The following is a 23988-nucleotide window of genomic DNA, read 5'->3' as shown; positions in this document are numbered from 1 at the left end:
TTTAATGAGGAGCACATGGCACCAACATGCCATGCCCTTGTTTTTCTCAATATGTGAGATTCCAGTCAAGAGTTTACATATCAAAAGGAAAAGGTTTCTCTTGATGTTGAGTTATCGATAAAGTGGAGCCAACAGGCAATTTGTCCAGTTCCATTTAGCTTACTGTTCGTCAACCTACAGAGACCAGGGATAATGCATTTGCATACCTACATATCTTCTTTTCATTGACATAAATTGAGACGCATTACGTTCATTCCATGATAATTGCAGACCATCTGTGCCCTCTAACAAAATCTTCAACCTCTTGATGGATAAGCGGCAGAATGACATACAGAACAGAACATACGCAACCACTTGTCTTGTTCTTGCTAAGGCAGCTCAAAGAATGACAGAAAATCCATTTGATCTCAGAAAGGCAAGGGGAAGCATATGCCAGGACAAGTCCTAATGGATTAGGTTGCAAACTGTGGTAAACCTCAGCTTGAACTTTTTTTTTTGCTTTATAAATAGACATTGTTAATGTTTTTATTTGAGTTTATTTTTTTGTCTCAAATTAAACTTGTTTTTTCTTCATTTACATTCCTCATCGGGTGTTTTCCGTAGGAGCTGCTGACAGGATGCTATAGATTTGCACAACAGCAGCATTTTTCTCCTCCAGTTAGTAATGAATGTGAGCTTATGTTCAGGCTCCAGAAGGTCTTTTCCCCCTTATTCCCATAGAGAGAGCCAGTGGAGAGATGAGATGTTATACCCACCATGTGTTGTTTGTGGTACCTGTTACCTCTCAAATGAGTCCAGGAAAGACAGCTAGTATTCCCGCATGGCTCTTCCCTTCAGACTTTTCTAATGGTGTAGGAAACAGCAGGGCCAGCAGAGAGAACCAGCTTCAGGGAGCCAGGAGAGAGTGCAGCTTCACTGCCTTCATGACAAATTCTATTTGTATTTTTATAGACAAATGCTACTCAGCTGGAAATTCTGCTCCTGTGATTAGCCAAAGGGGCTGTAGCAGTAAGCAAGATTTAATGATTTATCTGGGCGCTGGATAGCTTTTGATTAATTCTGTATCGAATGGCTCACACCTCAGTGCGTTGAACGAGTGTCCCGGGCATGTCATATCACTTTATTTCATCAGGTGTGACCATTCGTGTTGTGGATTTCATCCTCTGTCCTTGTTCAGAGAAAGACCTTCTCCGTGGACGCTCCTTTCTCGCTCCATATGGAAGAAAATGGTGGTGCATCTGAAATATGTGTGGACATCAGCCTCCATGTTTTTTTAGAGGTTTAAATATTGCTCTGTGTTGAAATTTATACATTTCTAGGAATTTATTTATAGTTTGAATTTAACATTGGTTGGTGCTAGACTGCATACAGAATGTTTGACATAGCGTGTTTATTGCTCCTAACAACAAGTGAGGCTTACTTTACATTCGCTACAATCTGAGAGGATATGTATCCTCTGAAATATTCCTCCAGTGAAATAAAGTCAGGGCTTTTACATAAACATTAACTGCTGTAATGTATTGCAGTGTATTGAATAGTTTCCATGACTACTGTGGCAGGATTTAGTCAGGCAGGACATAAGCCAGCTGATGTGGAGGGTGAGATTTGCAGGAAAACTTAACAGTTGTAGAGAGGCATCATTACTGACAAGTGAATGTTAGTGTGCTGCAAAAATGTAGTCCAAGAAACAGGATTTTCTTTTTCACACACTAAATCATTATAAACTTTATTTTCAGCAGTTGTTGTTCACTAAAATCCCTGACTTAGATTTTGGCTTCAACAAACCCGAACTGTCAATTTTACTATTCAATTGAAAGAGCTGTATTGCATTAAAACAACAGGGCTATTGGAGAACCACATACCTGTAGACATGAGCATGGCAATCCCTCTTTGGATATAAGTCAATACAGTCTGCATGTAATAAATGCACTTAATAAGTTCAACAACTTTTTAAGAGATAGCAAGCACTCAGAACAAACAGAACATCTACCATCTAAGGCTTTACATTTGTTACTTTGATGATAGAAACATTAAAAGTGATTCATAATGATGAGATACATTAGCCATGCTTTTTTATCATCATTAAGTAAGTAACTTAAAGAAGGAACAGATGTCATTTAAATATTTTAATTACTAAAATAGTGCAGTTAAAAAACGTTCATATTCGTTCATTGTAAGACTGGAAAATCCAGCACCACAATCCAAACAGAAAACATCATTGAACTTAAAATTTTACTTTCATGGTCGAGCAGGTGTTGTAAAAATGTTCCTTTAATTATTTTGAGCACTATACTTGTTAAAATCCTGGACTCCAAATCCTCAACCAAAATACAGAAGCTTGTTCCTCGATCCATTACCGACCTATTTTAAGGTGCTGAATTATTCTGGTTGTGTTTTTTCATGAAATCTCTGGAAAGTTCCCATTAGTTTTAATTTTATAATGTAGCTCTTTGATACCTCACAAGTCGGACAGTTGTCTCCCGGCCATTATAACATCTCTCCATTAGGCAGACATTCCTGTTATCTCGCAGGCTGGGGTGACGTCCAAGCTAATGAAGTGGATTTGCCTTAATTACTTGTCTAGAATAGCGTCAGGAGGCCTTAACCGGTGCCTACATCTGTTAGGAAGAAAAATGAAAAAGCCACATTCCCAGACTCAATGGATATCTTTAGACTTCTATTTTGAATGCCATGTGAACGTTTGGCTATTGTCGCAAAGTCTCCCTTCTCTGTCCCTCTGATAACAAATGAATCTCCTTTTCTTGCCAATTTCGTTGTGCAAAGCAGGTCAATAGAAAACCATTTATTTTTCCTGTCCTTTAGAAAGTAGTGAATAATTGTAGCTGAATCACCACATCTGTGGGGGTCGAGTCGCCCTGCGCTTTTCCTCCTGTTTCTCATCTCTGTTTATTTCCACAAAAACAACAGCGACTACTTACCTGGCTGTTAAAGGGTTTTTGGTTGGACAAGGGCAGACATGCATCCAGTCAGGTACTGAATTTACATCATGATGCAGAGCTTATCTTGGTCTCTTTCTGTAGAGTGTGTTCTAGAAGGCTAAAGGGTATATGCAAACAAGTAGGGAGGGGGAGTAGGTGCACACTGCATTGTAGTGTCAAATTAGAAAACATCAGTATTCTTGTTTTAGCTACCAAATGTTAATATATTGTAGCTCAGAAATGTAATCATTTGAATTCCCAGCAGCAGCACACCTTACATTATTTATTTTAGAATTGACTTGATACAGGTACATGGGAAGCTTGATTTAAATGTGAATTCCATTTTCTTTAAATATTCATGATTATCATGTTATATCTGAATAAACCTGCTTAAGATTTTTACTTATGTGTTAAAATAAACACTAAAAAGTCCTCCACCAATAATTATTTTCCTACTTTTCCAGTAAGTAACACAACTTTCAAACAACTTCAAGTTTAATTATGAGGTCTAATTTAGAGTTAAAACAACCTTATATACCTATATCTGTATATATAGATGAATTTCTGGGGTAAATGTTGAGGCCGTAGCATGACTCCTAAAATGTATTACAAGGAAGGTCCTCAGAAAATAATGTGTTGCCCCACATTTGCCGGATCGTCACAGGACGTAAAGTATTTGTTTGCCTAGCAGTAAATGCATTCCAGAGCAGTGATGCATTTGTCCTCGTGATATATTTCTCTGCGTGTATCTGTGCTGTCCCTGTATCGAATTAGCATAACCTTATTAATGGCTTAAGGGATCAGGTACATTACTGAGCAGGAGGGAGGTCATCAACAACTTTGTGGTTTTACCGCGCACCAGTCTATCGTTCATCAGGACAGTGGTGTGCCTCTCTCTGTGGCTCAGCTAATTATGAGGGCAGCATTGTGCAACAGAGTGCTCAGCATGGAAGCATCTGTCAGTGCGTCAAATGCACAATATAGCATTCTCACCAACATGATGAATAAGAAAAATGTTTCTGCCAAAAGCTTCATCCTGTAAAATATGTGATCTCAGTGGCAGGGAGCCAGGTTCAAAATGGAGCCTGAAAGTGAAAAAGAGTGTTCTTTCCTTTCATTGATTTCTAAAGAATTACACAAAATATAATAATAAAGCATTTAATACGTTTCCTGTTAAAGCTTTGCAGGAAAAGGCTTAAGCAGGTTTTTCATGATTTGCAGCGCACCACATTTTAGCCTTGTTTTTCTTTGGTGAGTCATTAGCATGTTACCTGTGAACACTTTCCTGAAATGCCGTAAGCACTGAAGCCGAATGCTACTTTGTTCTCAGCACAGTCACATTTGCACCTCGACAGTTTGTTTATCAATCTGTCTTGATTGACACATGTTGATATGGTGGTTTCTTGTTCCTGACCCCTAAAAAAAAAAAGTCTGAAATGACTGCAGGCTTTCTGGCTGGTGTGGGTGTTTCTTAAATGAAGGAGCTGATTCTCTAAAATAAGCTTTCTGTGTGTCTATATTCCACTCTCTGTGTTGTAAATTGGCAATTTAGTATTGCGGATATCTGTGAAATAAAGGAGGCTTGCTGTTATAAAGAGAAGCAGCTCTTTCACTCTGTGTAAAGCCAGGCGCTCATTGATTGATGAATGGCTTAGCAGATGTGGAAATAGATGGCTACACAGTGCACAAGGACATTGGTCCCCTATCATGTGAAACGCCATGTGTATGAGAAAGTCCATAAACAGTAGGACCACAGGAAGAAATCTGTTGTTCTACTCTCCATGTGTAACACTTTCCAATCATCGGATGTAAAGTGAAAGCAGAGCTACTGAACGATCGCATAAAAAGAAGCAAAGCTTTAAGCTGCTGAAATATCTGGACTTGTGCTAGACCGCTGGAATCACTTCTTATAACGCAAGTTGTTAGCAAATCAGAATAGTTAGTTTCAATAAATTAATGTTCCAAATTGTACGTTTGCCTCTGTTGAGCTGTGACACAAGCCAGAGTGAAACAGGCTATTGTTTATAGAACAAATATCCTTCATTGGCTAAGTGAATGTCCAAAAGGTCTAAAGAGTTGGTCACTTTCCAGAGTCCAGCTTTATGTTTACACATGAGCCCGTGCCCGGTCTCAGTAAACAGTCCCAAGTCTCTGTGGGAGGCGGAGTGCACACTCTGATAGAGACCAATCGGGAGAAATAATGAGCGGAAGGGGGACTTTTTTAAGAGTGGTTCACTTAAGGGCTTTGGGGCTCTTCAGAGAAATTAGTCTTTAGTTTAGGAGTTAATTTATGGGCTGCCGGAGAAACTATGACTAATTGTTCATCAATCAGAGTGTTAAGGCTAGGGGAGTTAAAATATAACATAAGGCTCTTCTTACCCTGCTGAAACACACAAGAAAGGGACACAGACACACACTAGCAAAGCCTGTGAAACTTTGATGGTCTTTGATGGTGCCTCCAAAGGTAGCCAGGTTCCTAAAAAACAAACAATAATAGAGATGAATTGTTTTTCTTCTACATTTTTTGTAACATGTTTTATTTCTTCTCTCTTTTGCTTCAGACGGCGCTTTTCAAAACCACTCTCGGCTGCGGACGCCTCCTCTACCCCTCTCCCACTCCCACTCGCCAAATCATCAGCACCATGCCGCCTCCATTAATTCTCTGAACAGAGGCAACTACACGCCTAGGAGCAACCCAAGCCCCGCGCCCACAGACAGCTCTGTTCCCCCTGAGGGTCCAGCCAGTGGTCCAGACACTGGTAGCGCTCAGGACAACTGGCTGCTAAACAGTAACATCCCCCTGGAAACAAGGTACTGTGTAACTTGTCTCCCCGACAATGCACAGATTTGTTGTCATTTGTTAGACTGGGCTTGAGCTGGCGCCATTAAACACAGGTTTTCATGCTGTCTGCTCCATATTAAATTACTGCGGTGCTAACAAGAAGCAAAGCAATAAAAAGGAAACTATTCTGCTGGGGGCAAAGGCCTATATTTGTGAACTACATGATTTTGTGGCAAACAACAGAAAAGTCCTGCTTTTGGTTCTTTGTTTAATGTTAGCAATCCTAACGGCGCAAGATATTGAGTTAAACAGCAGAGTAATTATAATCATTTTGGATATGAAACAGTTCTTGCAAAATTACATTCAGGCTCCTTTGAGCCGGCTTCACCGCTCCTCCACTTCAGCCTTGAGTTTTATTTATTTCATATTAATCAGTATTCAGTTCTCCTGCACATTTCTCAATAGGAGGCCCTTGTGTGAAGTAGATCTGTCAAGTGTTATTGTAACAAAGGGAATATCTGTGGCTAGTCTTATTGCAAGGCAATATAAAATCAAGAATAGCAAGGCAAATTATCTCAAAGCTCGCACTGATGAAATTACTCTGAAAAACACCCAAAACAAAACATGGCCTTCACAGTGGGACTAGGTCACCTGCTGAGCATATATGAATAAAAAGCCATTGTTTCCTTGATTTCTGAGGAAGTTGTCACAGATAAACAACATATTTCTCTTTATTAAGATGATTTATTATTAGGGTCTACTCAATGCATTCCACTGAAAAACTCCAGACCTCACTATTGTCTATAGTCTGAATGGTACGTTGCAATAAATGAAAGTACTGTTTACAACAAAATAGCTTATAGCTAATTTGGCATGGCGAAACAACCAACCATGAAAAGAATTACTGTCTCTTCTCCAATTTTTGTGCAACGGTTCAGTCAACAGGAAAATGAGCATCAATTTCAGCTGGTAGAAGGACGGTTAGCGGTATAATGAATGATTACACGTCATCCGGCTCCAAAGTGAATCCTGCACAGGTATTCCCTGTGGAGCAGAAAACAGATGGTGAGGAAACTGGATCTGCAACAGGCAAGAATGATGCTCAAACCATTTAAGTAGTTTTTATGATCTATTCCCTTAAAGACAGCCCGACGCCTTAGGTTCCAATAATGCCAGTGAAACCATTAGTAATATTCACACGGACGCAGAAGTATTATCTGTCACCTTTACTTTGTTAAAAGCATAACAATGGCACTGTCTTATCATTTTTGTGAAATTTAATGGCCCCGATCAATTCTGCACCACTAGGTCTTATTATGCTCTGCCATTGGAGAGGTGCCAGCAGTTGGATGCCCCTATAAAGCCTCACAATTTTCTTTAGAGTTTCTGCCAAGCATCTCTCTCTTCATTAAAAGTTGCATTCTACTCCAAAACAAAAGCTTCAGAGACCATGAGCTGACTTCACTACTGGCCTCAAAGATGCCAGGAACAAAAACAAGGCTTTTCTCTTGTACCACTGAACGTGTTCAGCCTGCCCATTGCATGTGGACAGCTCATTTCTCCATTGCATTTCTGCAGTATTTACACATGGAACAGAGCTCTTTAAGTGCGGAGTGCATTGCGGGAAACATGAAACTGAAATTGTGTTTTATGGAGAGTTAAATAAGGATACCATCCAGCGTGAAAGCTATGAAACTTCAGTGACAAATTAATTTGTATCTAGAAATTAAATTAAGATTTAAGTGTTTTGTCTGAATAAAGTGTTAAAAAACGTAAGGTTATTATTTGTAAGTGATGCATTGTTTTCTTCCAACCACAACCTTAAAGGAGCCAGAATACTCTAATGTTTATCAGAGAGGAGCAAGACGCTTGCAGAGAAGGGCAGGGCTCGTACAAAACAAGGTATGGCAGAGCCCAAATCAGGGGAACAAGAGAGATAGATGTTATTTGTCTCACACCTTCGTAGAAATAGTTCCATCAGGGCCTTGGTTTCTTTGTCCCACGCTGTCTGTCTTGATCTCCATTTGTCAGTTGTTCTTGTTGTTGTTGTTGTTGTTTTTGATGTTGCTTGGTGATCACTTACTGTATTGGCATTTCTGTGTTTATTGCACGCACATCTCACACCAGCTTCATATCCATCTTTTCACCTGTGTGTAGAAACTTAGCAAAGCAGACATTCCTAGAGACTTTGCAGGACAACCTCATTGAGATGGACATTCTGGCATCAGCACGCCATGATGCTACGTACAACGACGGGTATGTTGCATGTTTGCTATCTGGCTCACACTGCTGTCAGAGTCTGCTTTGCCATGAAAACGATAGTGATGCCTGTGCTATTTTTCCATCAACATCCTCTGTTTTGAAATGCTGTCAACCATCAGTACGTCTCCTGCAGTGCTAGAATCTTTGCTGTATCCGTCCCTTTCCTGTTTAGTACAACTACAACAGCTTGCATTAAGTCACATTGTTGGCTTGTATAACCTTTGATTAATGTTAAGCATGACCGCTTTATGAAACACAGTTGCCCATGTTGTCTCCTATTGCAAGAATAGGAATAGGACACGTCCGAGATTTGTCCTGGTATTTGTAAATGAAATATGGTCTCAGTGACTTTCCACATCATACATCGTAATGTGACATTCAATCACATTCATGTCACTGTCGCTCAGGAGCTTCTTGTAAACTTGTCAGTAAAACAGCCTTGACAACAGTGCCGCTGCCAGTGACTCCGATGGGCTTCTCATACGCCTCTCGGAAACGCAGCTCTACACATGTTTTCTGAGATAGCCAACCATGTTCTCCAAGTACGAATAAATCTGTTCAACTTCAATCTGCAACCTTATATTCTGTGTCTCTCCTCTGGACAGCCTTGACACATAGTTACTGGGAATTACTCTTCACCACGCTGGCATGAATACATAAACAAGAGCCAGCTGCGGTCACTAGTCCTTTAAATTAGATTTAATATTGATTCACAGTTTCGACTGAGCAAAACCCACTATGCCTTAGTATTCTGACTAATCTAGCAGAAGCGTGACTATGGTAACAGTATTGAATGTGCTTGGAAAAAAGAATTACCAGTGGAAGGGGCTGCAGTTGGATTGTAACATTCAGCATTATGATGATAGACATCCCTGAGAAATGAGTGTTGCTGTTAAGGCTAACAGGAAAATGCATTTTTTCCAGGCACTTCTTGTTCAAACCAGGAGGAACATCTCCAATGTATTGCACAACATCACCAGGATACCCTTTGACCTCCAGCACGGTGTACTCGCCTCCCCCACGCCCTCTGCCTCGAAACACCTTCTCTCGACCTGCCTTCAGCCTGAAGAAACCCTATAAACACTGCAACTGGAAATGTGCTGCTCTCAGTGCCATCCTCATCTCAGTAACACTGCTGTTCCTGTTGGCCTACTTCATCGGTGAGTCACCTCTACTGCTTTTACACACCAGGGTGGGCGCCTCTACCTATCCACCCACAGCCCCACCCCCTACTAACCTGCAGACATAGTATGAGTCCATGCTCTATTGTGTTCCCTTTATCACCCCTTTTAATAGTGTTGAATCTGCACTCCGTGCCGCATATGAGCGTTGTTATATAGGAGCTCATAGATTGACTCCTCGCCCACACACCTCGTCTGAAATAACATTATCACCCATTGATTGGGATGAGTGAATCTGTACGGACGGGCAATGCCGTTTCTTGCTCTTGTGAATAGGTCAATGGGGAATGAATTAAAAAGACATCAGCCATCACATAAGAGAGGACTTTAGATTTAGCATATTCATCTGATTTTGTTTTAAATTCACTGACCGGCAGACCGAGGATCCAGCTGGGTAAAGCAAACCTGCTGTGCTATCTGAGTTATGCTATTAAATCTCTTCTGCTCTTCTTGATTTCTTTAGTCTCATAAGGGAATCTTATCCATATCTAATTATGAAGTCTCTTATTTATCTGTGTGATCTATATACAAGACTGTTTACTCAAGTACTCAAGAAGAAGTAGAACAACAACAAAGGAAAGTTAATATATGTGGAAGTTTATTCTTCAAGCAATATGTGATTTAGTTTTCACAGATCACATACTAATCTGTGACCCCAGCTCTTTGTTCTTACTCGAATCTCATCATATTCTTTCTGATCTTTTCAACAAAATGTAACTCTTAATCAGGAGCAGAGATTTTTCAAACTTTCTGTACAAAGAGCATTCCCAAATATGTATGTGTTCCCAACATTTTAACTTGCTGGAGGTTTAATTACTGTGTTTGATCATCAATCAGCAAATTCATTACACGACAATTTGTTTTTATAACTTAGAGAGAGTTATAAATAGACTTTAATTGAGCTTATAGGTTCTCAGCAATCAACCATAACAGCAGCCTCCCCTGCAACAGATTGGCTAGGTATGGAAGGAATATTAAACAGCGAGGATTGTGGGTAGATCAGTGATCTTGTGAAGATGTGAGTTTGGTTTCTTCCAGTGGAAGGGCTTTGGGGACTGTCAATGTTGCCTTGATTGGCATATAGCTCCAAGGAAGAGGTGATCGACATGAAAAAAAACAGCAGTACCTTTTGATAAATAACAAAACTACGGCCTCTTCAGTTGTTACAAATTCCAATGAGGAGATGACACACACTTCTTTTTAATATGTTTCACCATCTAAAATAAATCTGCATACCTGTTTAACATATAAATGGTCACACTGTTGAATTCAGTCTCGCTCAGGAAAAGAAATGGTTTTTCAAATTGAAGGCTGCTGAGATCATCGTAGTTCATATGCAAGAATTCAATGAAAGAGCAGCCAGATCCTTCTGCATGGCCCTCATCAATGAGATAAATGAATTCTTCATTGGGGACATTTGTTATAGATATGCATTATGCTGTAACAATCATTAAAAGCTATCATTTCCTTGAGGCCACACGAACTAAAATCTGATTATTCATTTCATGTCATCAGAGCTATTTAAATTGTTTCATTTGAAATTCAGAACAGGCTCGATTAAAAAGGGATTCAGCTGGTTGCTGTTCATGGAATTTATCTACGTATCAAGGAATTTCAAATCAATGTCAGCGGGTGTGCGCAAGTTGGTGTTCGGCTTGTTTTTGGCATCAGCGGTTTGTTTTGGCTGTAGACGTAGAGATACTGTATGTGTCTACAGTTTACTGCTTGTGACTAAGCCAAAAGCCACAGAGCCCCATCAGCCTGATAGTGCTTAATCAGACTGTGTAATTATACCCTGCAAAACTCACACAATCTCCTGATGCACCAAGAGTAAACATGTTGGAGACCAAACCTCACCCGAAGATCCGAATTTCCAATCAAGAACGAGGGCCATGTTTAATTAAAGGCTGATGAGAAAATACATTTAATTTCAAGTGCAATTAATTATTGGGGCCTGTAATTGGGAACTCTGGTGAGATGTCTAATGAACCCAATTATGCTTCATGACAGATGTTTTGACTTACGGCATGCTTTTATTTTTTTCACAGCGTTGAAAATTGGCACATTTTAAAGTGCAAAAAGGTCGGGGGTGTAAGATGGCACTATTTTCTCTGCGGCGGCTCGCTCATTAGCACATTTGTTATATGTTCCTCATTTTAAGGTCATCAGTATCCTCCTGTGTTCACTTCCATTCACCCTGGGTATCCAGCCAAGGACGAAGAGAATGGCCCCAGAAAATTGTTCACTGCATGATCATCCAATCTGCAACACAGATTCCACCTGTTTGTCCGTCTTTAAGTACTTCAGAACATAACGGCTTGGTTTGATTTGGCTTTTCAAAATGCCAGAGTATCTAGATTTGTAAATACTGGGGGAAAAAAATTGTTTATCAGTCAGCTTAATTATAATTTTAAGGAAATATCAACATTCATTAAGATTTCCATCGCTTTATATGGATGGAAAACTAAAAAATTACTTTAATGTAACTGGAAAACATTGCTTAAAAAAAAGAACATCCACATTCAATTGCTGCTAATTAAAAATTAAGAAGTGTGTTAGTTACATACAGCTGCTAAGCATGCAGCATTTCACTGCTTTTTGGAGGGTTGTATAGCATTGATAAGCAGTCTTCATTTATACGTTGATGAAGGGGATAGACGTAGTTTACATATGGTCAGCGGTCAGCACACAGAAAATATGCATCTACATTTGCTGCAATAGAGTTGTTCATATTCAGTAGATGCTATAGCCCACTCTGTGGCAGTTATATTTAAGCTGCTCTGACGTAATTCTCAATATATACAGGCAAATCAAAAGGAGATTAAAACTGTCACTCACCTATAATTCTATCTGTTGTAGTTTGTGTTGTTCATTTTTATTACGATTATTATCAGTAGCAGCAGGAGTTTTAAATCCGTCATTCCTCACTACAGGAATCAATCAATCAATCAATCAAATTTTATTTTAACCAGAGTTATCTCAAGACACTTTACAAAAAGAGCAGGTCTAGACCGACTCTTTGTTAAGTTATTTAAAGAGAGGCCCAACATGAATCACCATGAGTAGCACTCAGCAATATTCGGCACATTGGCAAGGAAAAACTTCCTTTGAACAGGCAGAAACCTCGAGCAGAACCAGACTCATGTTGAACAGCCGTCTGCCTCAACTGGAGGGGCAGAATACCAGAAGAAATACATCATTATTGAATTGTAGTGTTTTGTTTTGAGAAGTAGAGCATGGGAATGCTGCTCCGACTCGTAGCCAGAAACTGGTTAACTTTGTACAACTATTTAAATGGAGTTTACAAAGTTAGATTCTCACTAACATGGAAATTTCACAGATTCATTAATGGCAAGACTTCTATTAGTTTGTGTTATTCCTTCACGTTTGCTTTTCACAGTGTTTTGGGGTTTTTTGGCACAGCATGTCCGTGGTAGAATGATGAGTTCCTAGAAAGATGTGTGGCTTTATCAGAATCAGAATCAGAATCGGCGTTTATTGCCAAGTAGGTTTACACATACTAGGAATTTGTTTTGGTGATTTTGGTGCAGAACAATTAACACAGAACTAGAATAAAATTAAGTTAAAGACTTAAATAGAATAAGATAAAACATAGGAATAAGAATAAAAATATAAAAGCAATACGTATAATACAAATAGTACAAAATATATACAACAGGTGTGATTAAAAACTGTACAGGTGTGCAGGATATTGAACAGTGCAAAGTTTACAGTATTAGTGATTTGGTTCAACTTTAAATCGTGTGAAAATAACCCTCACAGAGAACAGATTTCACACAATAAGCAGCCATGGCAAGAGGGGTCTAAATGCAGATAGCTAAGAAATGAGCAGCGATGTTTAACACCTATCCAAGTCTTTATTTGTAGCAACTAATTAACCATATGGTTTTAACACTTTTCAGTCCAAGGCAAACATACGACTGTATAATATGCAGGCTTTTTTTAAAACACACCATAGATCGCCTTTTTAGATGCTCACAGGATTTTAAGATTTTGACAAGTAAAATGAGAAAAAGGCTTCTTCTCATCATAGTTTCCCTTGAAGTGTGCACTAGTTGGACAGAGTTCCTTAGATCAGAGGATAAGGAGCTCAAGAATGCTGGCAGATGACCCACAGCAATAAGCACTGACTTCCTCAGATTGGCTGAGAAGTCTTCACTACAGTACAGTTCTACAGTACCTCCGTTCCCTAATTGGCACATGGTGTGACCCAACTTCCTGCCAAGAGATAAGCGAAAAGAGGGCACAACATGTGCTCAGGAAAAAAGGGGCGATGCTACGAAGTGTAGTCCTCTTGACAGGTCAGTGGCATTGCTGGAACGCAGACACAGCTTGTCTGCGCCTGTAGCTATCTCATTAGAAGTACCTTGTTATTCCTACAACCTGTCTTCATTCTGCAACCAATTGCAGCAGGCTCGTGCGTGTCATTGCAGTGTTTGCAAAGTTTGAAAGCGAGCAAAACAAAATCAGGAGGCTTCGCTGGCTCAGATCCAAAGCTCTGCATATCATAGATACCAAGAAGGCGTTCAAGTAATTCTTTGAGGATGGGAGGCCTCATCAACCAATTTCCATTAGAGGCCTCGGGGACGGATGGGATGAGGAACAGAGCTCACAGAGACAAGATTACCAGGACACTTGGAATGACACCCTGCCTGGTGACTTTGCAGTGGTTCTGCCAGCAACATGCGCTGACGCTCTTTCCATTTCGCAAGTCAATGTAGAGCCACAAATCACAAGGAATGCCTTTCTGCAGCTTACAAAATGACAAATAAAGCCATCTGTCTCCTCTATGTTGTCCTCCACTGACACAGTCACTTCCACACTGGACAGACACAGAACAGATGCTGGTATTGCAGTTGAACTTTCAATATCTTGGAAGGGAATGTTGCAATGCATTTTTTTCCTGATAGCCGCACTGTTGCTGCGTATTCCTTTTATTCTTTGGGGTTTACGTACAAGTCTGATGATACAGATTTGATATGAATCATTGGATAATGAAGCAACTACAGTCTTAAATTTTATATTTATTGAGGATGATGGTCATTATGTTGAAGACACTGTAGTGATGAAACATTGGTCTGCTGTGGCAAATCAACCATCGAAAGTGTCTTGTTGTTGCTCTAAGAAGGTTCTGCTGCACACTGCTGGAAAATACACTGAGAACCCCTTTTTGACTACATGTGTCCATGAAGAAGTGACCAACAATTGTTTACAACACATTCTAATTATAAAAAAGAATTGTTTTATATGCCATCATAATAAATATGACTTCATGTGAGTTATGAGTTCTTGTATGCTGCCGTACAGAAGGCGAGGAAGACGTTTCAGTGTAGTTTTGAAGAAATAAAAAACTTTGATTACCAGAGATGAGACTGCAAAAAGTGCATGATATAAGATGGTGTGTTTACATCAAGCGTGGATGTTTAGGATTCCTCTCATGGTGAGTGTGTTCTCAACACATTCAACAAAATGTCACAAGGCAAAAACACAACAATGGTCCACTGTGTTTTTGTTGCACATATTGCCTGCTGTAATGTACCGTAATACATCAAATACAAATTGGAAACAACAAAGCTTCAGAGATAAGCTGAAGGTGTGAAAAAGTTCTCTATTCATGTATAAAGCCTTCACTTATCGTAAGGTGTCATAATTTATGCATGTTTTAAAGTGGTGTTAAAAAAAGGCACTTTGATCTGAAAGTCCTCTAACAGAAGTATTTTTGTCCATATATTCAAGTAATGACAGACAATGTCATTTTCTCCATTGTCTGAACTGTCACTGAAAGGCTTACTGGTGACACGAAGCATTTCTTCTCTTATAGAAGATAAAAAATGAAAACGCATTTAAAGAAAACAACAGTGACAGGACTGGAGAGGTCTTACTCCCAGCGTCAGTCTAAAACTGTCAGATAAGTCCACTCTTTATAATTGAATTGTGTGCTTATTTACTTGAGGAGCTTAAGAGAACCAACAAACCAATAAAATAGCTATATTGAGTTTCTGGGCCTTTTCTGCTGACTGTTGACTTCCAAGGTAGTTTTTGCCTTGCTAAGCTGGTCTTGTCCATTCTCTTATTGGTGATCTGTCATGGTCAGCCCCTCCTCCTCGGTCCTGCACTCTACTGCCATTGTTCCAAAGGACATTTCTTTTGTCGACCTTGTGAAATATCAGCATGCTTCATCCACTGTGTTCACATTGAAACACCCCTGGTGTCTCCCTGCTGATGTGTTTTTCCTTTTGTCCCCTGGTTTAGCAGGGGACTGGAGAGGTAATGGGGTTGGAATGGGGTGGGGATGGTCCATGCCGATGTTGGTGCGTTGAGACAGATGTTGTCCCATGAAGTCAGGAGAGCATTCATCTTCTGATCTTACTGCTCAGCACTTTTGAAAAATTTCCATTAACCATTAAACCAAAGCATATTGTTCTTTATTCTAAAGAGTCAACTTCCTGTGCCTCCCAGCTTACAGCTGTCACCTTTGGATAGTTACCCCAAAGAAGTTCCTTCAGAGTTCTGCCGATTACTTTGTACTAAATAAAGTTTTTTTTATTATACATAAAACATTTTTTACATAATATTAACATAAATCAATTCTGAGTTTGTCTTATGTTTAAAATTTCAGCCATGCACCTTTTTGGATTAAACTGGCACCTGCAACCCATGCAGAGACAGATGTACCAGCTGTCAGAGGACAACACAAGTGGCCTACCTTTTCCTACTGATCTGAGCTTGCCACCACTCGGCAACACAGGCTTGGAAATACCTGACCGCAAGGGGAAAGATGACAGTAAGTGCAAGTTTTATACGGATAACCGAATTTAATAAAATACACTTCACAAGACTTTTTTCAGCACTTGTAGTTGAATGTAGCACACTGTTGCACGCCCATCAGTGAAGAAAAAACATTGCACGAGCAAAAAAGTTTTTCAAATCTTAAAGTTTACAGATGACATTTTGAGGAGCTCAAGCAAGTTTGTTATTATTTTGTCATCCGGTTTCACATTGTGTTCACTGGTCTCCATGGTATGCAAAGAGATCTGCATTGTAATCCTATGAAAGTTGTTGTAAGTGGGAAAGTGTTATTTGTTCCTGGAGGGAGAGAATGGGACAGCTTAAGGGACGGAGTATCCAGGGGCTGGAGGGGGATTAGCCACTCTGTCCTCTTCAGAACGGATGTGATCCTTTCATCTCCAAGTCTGGGCTGCCTTTCCTGGCAGCCAAAGAAAGCATGTGCTCACCCCACGGTAGCAACTGCTCGACTCGAGGAAAGTTTGCTCTCTTCCATTCTTGAACAAATGGGCCCAGATTTAACCATGTGATTTGCCAGAGGCAGACTACAATAGGTAGAAGATGGGGTCATTACCATATAGATGAATCCAGGAGTTGTCTTTTTCATTTACCAGACAGCAGAAAGTGTGTTCAGCTAACAACAAGCATGACAACAGCTGAGCTTAGACCCTGCATGGCAGCTGTTGCTGATAGGAAATCAATAGCCATAGCTTTCTAAATAAGTCTCATGCTGCAGTGCTGTCACCAGAAACAATGATGAGCTCTCTAATGTTTATCAAGGTGATGCAGATGTGTACCGGTTGAAATTCAGTGTAGATCTCTCTTTCTCAGTCCTCTCCCCCATCAAAGCATTATGCTGTAGTTTAGTCTGCAGAACACCATTTATTTAACCATGAGGCCCATTATCACTGGCCTTGTCTTATGATTTATTTAAACAGCCTGATGAGTACACCATTAATGTGCGGCATAAATACAAACACACCCCAACATGTGGAGAATGAGCCCGCGTGTTGTAGCATTATGTGATGCTCAGATCCGGGAAACGGGGAGTCTGTCGTGTCTGATAAAACTCGTCGCCACTGATGGACTTCTGAGAAGACTGCCATCTGCCGTGCCACGTGTAACCGAAAGCCGTGTCTGCCACCAAGTCCTGGGGGTAGTTTGTATGGACGTCTGCTTTAGTAGACATCACTGCTGAAATTAGCTCATCTACATGGGCAAACAGATGTTGCCATTTCCACAGAGTCCAATATAAGGTGTATTGTGGACCATATGGACAATTTTTGGCATAAGAAGTGCTCGTACTTGAGCGGGTGCTTGCATTAGAGATCCGTGTCTTCTATAATTACGGTTTTTACTTTATGACTTTGACTTTAATTGTATTTTATCGCCGTATTGAAGCAGTTATATCTTCTCATATTTTTCTACCATTTCCACTCGCTACGTTCAACCTTTTAAATTTCATCACTTTGATTAACGAGATTTATGAAATGTGAAATTTGAGGCACCAATCCTTCATGTGAGCGCGGGGTGTCGGTGCTTTTACAAACTGAATGCCACCAGGTTATGAAAAATATTTCATCATTTCATTTTAATGAGGATTCTTTTATTCCATTTTCAGACAATCAACAGAAAGCACTCCGGGTCACAAATAGAGTTTTGTTGGAGGATATTATTGATGTTCCATCACATTTTTGTTACTTGTGTATTCTCTCCTTCTCTGGAATTGGGACTGGAATCGCTGGCGAGGGTCATCCATAACATTTTTTTCCCCTGCCTGTCAGGGATGTGATTGAATATCTGTGATATGGTCAGACTATCAGGCTACAGCAGAGTGACTCCCTCTGCCCTCCACCCTCCACATTCTGGATTAATGATGTGATCTCTTTGACCGATTCACTTTGTGTGCAATGCAGGCAAATTGGACAGCTTGTTCCCAGATGACAGCTATATAGATATGGGCGAGATTGACGTGGGGCGCAAGGTCGCACAGCAGATTCCTCCTGGTATCTTCTGGAGGTCCCAGGTCTTCATTGATCATCCCATGTACCTGAAGTTTAATGTGTCCCTCAGCAAAGATGCCTTAGTGGGAATCTATGGAAGGAGAGGCCTACCTCCGTCACACACACAGGTGGGAAATATTTGAATGTCACCGACATCCTTTCATGTAATGCTTGATATTCTGATGTTTTCTGTTTTTGCTTATTCATCTGGAGACAATAGTTAAATGTAAACACGCAGCTTAGTGAAACAGTTTACAATCATGTCTGCATAGTATAAACATTCTGCTTTTCTTCCACAGAATATAAATTGGAATATTGTTTGTAAAAAAAAAACTCGATCTAACCATGTAGGAGCGTGTCATGAATACAAACCAATTCATAAATCTCTCTATTGTATTATGAATCACTTTCTTTGTTGCAAAAAAGGATTTATAGGAAATTTCTTCAGGTTCAATATAATCAATGAATCACATGAAGATACAGGGCTCAGAGGCCAAGACAGGGAGATCTTTCTTTCCACTAATTTCCCATCTATGTGCAGCACAGCATCAGATGTACCATGTTATTAATCATATCTGACTGCTGGTTTCACAGAGTTTAAATTTCTGCTTTAATGTAAATCTAGTTCAGCATCTTGTTTATTGCATGATTTTTGTTTGCATTACTGTCCGGAGCGATTTATTTTTCAGTCAAAAGATCATGTAGTGATGTTGATGTTTCTCTTTCCTCTATTTGTACTTCAAAAGAAATAATCTAGAGTGGAGTTTTCCTGCTGTGACTGATTACACGTAGAATGACAGATGAGTCAAGATTCCCTTCCTTATGTAGATGAAAAGGAAATACCGTCTCATTGGTATTCATCGAGTCACTCCTGATATGAAGCAAATCGTTGCAGATGTTATTTGGTAAACACTGGCTTTAATTTTTCCCCCCAGCTTCCCTTTTCTCACTTTAACAGTTTTAAACAAGGCTTTCGTATAAGATATGTGGTGGACTATGAAATTATCACAGCCCATCCAGCCACGATGTGCGTAGACTTACTCAAGCTCCTCTGGAATGATGAGTTATTCATGCAGACCAAATGATGCTCTGCTATAAAGAGAGCTGAAAGCACTCTAGTCTCATGTGTCACTCTAATGGGGTGTCTGCGGTCCATCTATCAGTCTTTCTCACTTTCTGCGTGTCTGTCTGCAGTTTGACTTTGTGGAGCTTTTGGATGGGCGGCGGCTCCTCGCCCAGGACATCCGTGGTCTGGAAGGCCCCGTGGCTATGCAGCGGAGCCTGGTACCCATCACTACACACGACACAGGTTTTATCCAGTACATGGACTCGGGAATCTGGCACCTGGCCATCTACAACGATGGAAAAGAAACTGAAACTGTCTCCTTCCTCACCACCGCCATAGGTGAGTGCCCTGGGCATGACCTGCTGCTGAAACCTGTAATAGCAATCCACATAATCCCTATAATACCAACTAGAAGCACTACAGCAAACATCCCAGACAGGGGTATGAGTCAGAGACAGATTTTGGCAGATTTCAATAGCCAAGGAAACTGCAGGTTAATCAAGGTGAAGTTGAATCTGACAAAAATCAGGACATCAGTGCTATCCTGCCATGCCCCTGAGTAGGGCATTGAGAGATCATAATATCCTCATTAGCCTGAGTGTCTTCTGAGCGAATCAGGGGTCCAGCTTCTGGGAATCATTTGCATACAATTCAAAGTGTGATTGTACCCTCCTGCTAGTGCCATTTTTGATCATGATTTGCTCCAATTTCCATGTACTTACCATATATCAAAGCAGAAGATATTTCTCTCCTCTGACTAACTCTGCATGTCACACAGCTGTGTTTCAGACATACGTCCTTCTTTGTGGAGGTGATTTCATTTTGTACGCTCCTCTTTGTTCTCCCTTAAGCACCTTTGATTAGCGCTGCTGTATCAAGCAAGGTGTGAGAGGGCCCGAGGTGTCGACTTTCACAGGGATGGCAGCTGGGAGCTGTTCTCACATGCTCTTTAATTAAAAGCTCCTGGGCCAGAGTCCATCTGTGACAGGGGCTGTGCCAGGCAGCAGATCGATGAGAAGCTGTCCTCAACACCAATGTAACACTGAGTCAAGACAGGCAAGAGATGCCCCCCTTAGTTTGCCAGCAACAGCTGTAATTCGATACTCAATATATGGTATGACACAAGGATGAGGAGTCAAGGCAGTGTGTTTATTTTTGCTTATTGTTGACCGGGTGTGCATGAAGGCCTCCTGTGGTTTGCATCAGAGAAAACACAACTGCATAAGGTATTCTGTGCAGCGGACAGGAATGGGGATAGGACGGGGTGGGGCAGAGTTAGTCAGAGCTGGAATTCTGCCTCTGTTCATTTGTATCAGAGCCGATCTGCCCACAGGAGCTCAGAGGGAGGCATAGGGGCCCTTTCTAAAATGGGTCACCGGTTAAGTGCCCTTCAGCAGAAATTGAATCTCACCAACTGCCTGAATTGTATTGAGCCGTGGAGGGATAGAGTTGACCTTCAAATACAGCAGCCTAAGCATAGAAATATATGTGAACAATATCCAGAACAGGCAGTCTGAAAGACACAAGCAGCATTGTTTATAAGACACTCAAAGTGCGTTTGTTTTCTATTTCTGACAGTCTGACAAAAATCGTGTTTTAACTTGAGGGAAGCACGTTATGCTCTCTACATGTATACAATCAAAGGTTTGATTGTTGCACATAGCTCTGTTATGATACATCTGGGGGGATGGAGTGTCCCTGTCTTTAATCTGGGCTGCTCCTCATTACTTGGCTGTGGCTCCATGGCAATGTGAAATGTGTCCTACTGAATGTTTTGTATCTCAGCCCTCTGGAGCATGAAGCCATTTGTCCCTGCTGCCTGGTGCCAGACATGCTTCAGCCCAGACACTGCTTCCTATACAGGGGAGCAAAGCAAAGGGAAGCAGAGACCCAGCACCAATGTCTTACTCTTTATCCTGTCTCACTTTATAGCAGAGGCTTTCTCTGTACACAAACGCCCATCATTCAAAGGTGTTGAGCATCCTCGGAGAGCATGGCGAGGCGCTGATTAAACCTGCCTACTGCATGCTACTCTGTCCTCACCGAGTGGAGAGACTCACACAATAGTTAGCTCCCCTGATATGAAGGGTAATGAATTTCAATGAAGCTCTGCTTGAATCCATGATTTATGCGTTGGCCTATGTCGAGTGTGTGGCTAAGAGATATTCATGGCCTCCCCTGCCTGCTCTCCCAGGAAACACAGGCAATAGACATGGGGAGTGCGTAGTCTGCTGAACTGCGTCACGAGTCGGAATTGGAGCACTGTAGTTCAAGATTACTCAATTAAATATGTCCGATTTGATGGTTTGTCATTCACCAAAGAAATACCCATGGCAGTTAAAGATAAGGTAAACTTAATTAGAGGCACTGTAATGTAGAATACTTGCCTGCTTAATAAGTCAGTAGGTAGTTACAGCACATAAGCGGAACGGCGCAGGTTCAAGACCACAAACTTTGACGACCTCTGTTGCATATTGTACCCGTCTCCCTCCCCCCATTGCCAGTCTGCCTCTTCCCTCTCCCTCTTTCCAATAATGCAAAAATAAATGCCCCAAAAAATCCTTATAAAAAGGTCAGGAGATTACAGCATAAGTTATAACTTTCAGCGACTTACTTGGTGAACAAGAAATTATAACCCTGCTTACTTTCTTTCCTCCCTGTAAAAATGAGCTGCTATATTCACGCCAGGAATCTCTCCTTCATAATTGTACTTCTGGGACGAGTTTCTAATGGCTGCACACCACACCCACACACAATGCTGGTTTCACTAGCTTTGAGCAAAAAATAAGCCAGGCCTCCTACTTTAGGTTGATGTTCTTGTTGGAAGCCATCAAATCCCCACCAAAATGCTGATTTGCCTCCACCACCCCAGAGGATAGTCTCCCATGCATCCCCTCACTAACCCAACATGGCAAAGGCAAGCCTGCAGCACTCAGAACATCAGCAGCGTCTCTCTGCAGACTGCCTATCCCTCTCTTTTTTCTCTGTATCTCTTTCTCCCTCTCTCTGTCTTTCTCTCTGTCTTGCGTTGCATCCTCGGTGATGATTGACTCTCCAGAGTAAAGGGAAGCTGAATCCATGGCTCACATTTCTAGCCCTTTGTGGAGCACAAGAGATTCTTTGTTCAGTAAGTTTTGCCTCAGAGCTTCTGCTGCCTGAAGGCAATGAACAAGATTGAATATTTTTCAGCACCATTTCAGGCTTAATTCAGTGAGCATCATGTTTCTGCTGCTCTTGAGCGCCTCAGAGTTCAGTGGTCAGCCTTATTTCTAATAAGTCACAGAACATGGTCGTAGAAATTGCCAATTTGTTAAATTTAGGTGGAGGGATCATTAGAGGAAATAATTAGGAATGTTTTGCTCATTGTTAAGATCGCCCAAAAAATGAAACAAAAAAGAACAATATAAAGACATAAAGCCACACTCTTAAAATAGCATCGGATATTCATGAAACTCACTAAAAGTTAAAGGGAAAGAGGCGACTCAGGGAAATGTTGGAGCTTGGTTATTTCTATCAGATCTATTTTAGGTTTAAAATCTTATTTAAAGTGTTATTTAATACAAACATTTAGCTCACATGATACAATTTTTGTGTCTCAAAAAATGCTAAAAGAAAACACAATGCCTGTTCTCTGCACGTGGTGATGTTTCTATTTACACCTGTTACAATGTCCCAATATACATTCATAATATCCCAGTGCCAATTTGTTATTATTGTTTACCCAACCTGTACACCAGTCTATTTTAAGATCCTGTTGATACCATAATCAAAGAACACATTATAGCCCAGCTGCGACCGATTGCCCACAAAATGGCATTAAACACTATAAATCACGGTGTTCACAAGCCTTACTAGACTGCTGGTAATTCAGCTTGTGGCATTGTGATGACTTGACAAAACAGTAACACAAAGTAATCCGCCCGGCCCGCTCATTGCTTCTGCAAACACATAAAGCAGACTGAAAATGAGACCATAGAAGAAAATATGATACAGTAACATTTCCCATGGCAGCAGGGAAGTGCAGGTTCCAGTGCTGCTGATGCTTTCAAATTGTCTGGTTGCAGCGTGCCATAAAAATGATGAATTGGGTTTGTTAAATGATGCATGTCTCTTATCACATCCAGTAGATTCAGAACTTCCACGAATTTGCTTTGTGACTTTTGGTAGAAGCCCAAATGATCAGAACGTGTTTACTCTTTTAATAAAGTCTCCCGTTTGTATGAAACATTAGTAACACTCAAATATGTTTTTCAGTGAAACAGAAATGTTGACAGGATTTGAGCCTGTGCTTATCACTGTCATTAGCAAAGGGATAATAATCAAACGAGTGGGAGGAAAATTGTTTTTCAAACCACATCACTCAGAAATACTCCTGATTGCTCTCTTGCAGAATCTATTGATGACTGTCCCAGTAACTGCTTTGGGAACGGTGACTGTGTTGCTGGAACATGCCACTGCTTTTTGGGATTCAAAGGACCTGACTGTGGGCGAGGTGAGTCACACCCTCAGTCATTAAGTCTCTATTGATCTAAAATCATTTATACACATAACATTTTAGGGTGCGGGCCAGATTTCATTCAATGCATGACCAGAACAAAGCAATTATAATCATACTTTTCATTGTATTAAATATTACTTATTAAATTAGGCACTTCTTCTCCAGATGATTCATTTTTACCTCCAGCACTCCGAATGGTGTCTTGTGTTATACAGTAAATAAAAGAGCTCCTGAATAACTGTATACAGAGAAGAGTTTGAGATTGTAGGGGGGTTGACTTATTCTTTCAGTTACTAGCAACAAGGCTGTATTAATTTTTCACCAAATTAAAATAACATCCAAAAAAAACTTGTGGTAGTTTGCTTTGGTTACATCTGTCGTTTGTAATCCTTGTGTTGATCAGCATGCTTTCCACTTTTTATCAACTATATCTTCTTTTTCATCAGTCAC

General features: G+C 40.6%; 1 protein-coding gene across 1 annotated transcript in view; it reads left to right on the top strand.

Moving 5' to 3' along the window:
- tenm4 (teneurin transmembrane protein 4) overlaps positions 1 to 23988 on the top strand; it is a 140408-nt gene that overhangs the window by 57769 nt on the left and 58651 nt on the right. The window contains exons 5-12 of the mRNA XM_069668102.1: positions 5501 to 5750; positions 7549 to 7623; positions 7879 to 7977; positions 8908 to 9143; positions 15805 to 15969; positions 17888 to 18102; positions 19169 to 19379; positions 23431 to 23532. Coding sequence (XP_069524203.1) covers positions 5501 to 5750; positions 7549 to 7623; positions 7879 to 7977; positions 8908 to 9143; positions 15805 to 15969; positions 17888 to 18102; positions 19169 to 19379; positions 23431 to 23532 — 1353 coding nt within the window. The remainder of the gene's footprint in view (positions 1 to 5500; positions 5751 to 7548; positions 7624 to 7878; positions 7978 to 8907; positions 9144 to 15804; positions 15970 to 17887; positions 18103 to 19168; positions 19380 to 23430; positions 23533 to 23988) is intronic.

Source organism: Semicossyphus pulcher, unplaced genomic scaffold (assembly GCF_022749685.1).
Source record: "Semicossyphus pulcher isolate SPU_LCO1_2020_fin unplaced genomic scaffold, fSemPul1.0.p SCAF_19, whole genome shotgun sequence".
NCBI classification, from domain to species: Eukaryota; Metazoa; Chordata; class Actinopteri; order Labriformes; family Labridae; genus Semicossyphus; species Semicossyphus pulcher.
This window is presented reverse-complemented; position numbering and strand designations above follow the sequence as displayed.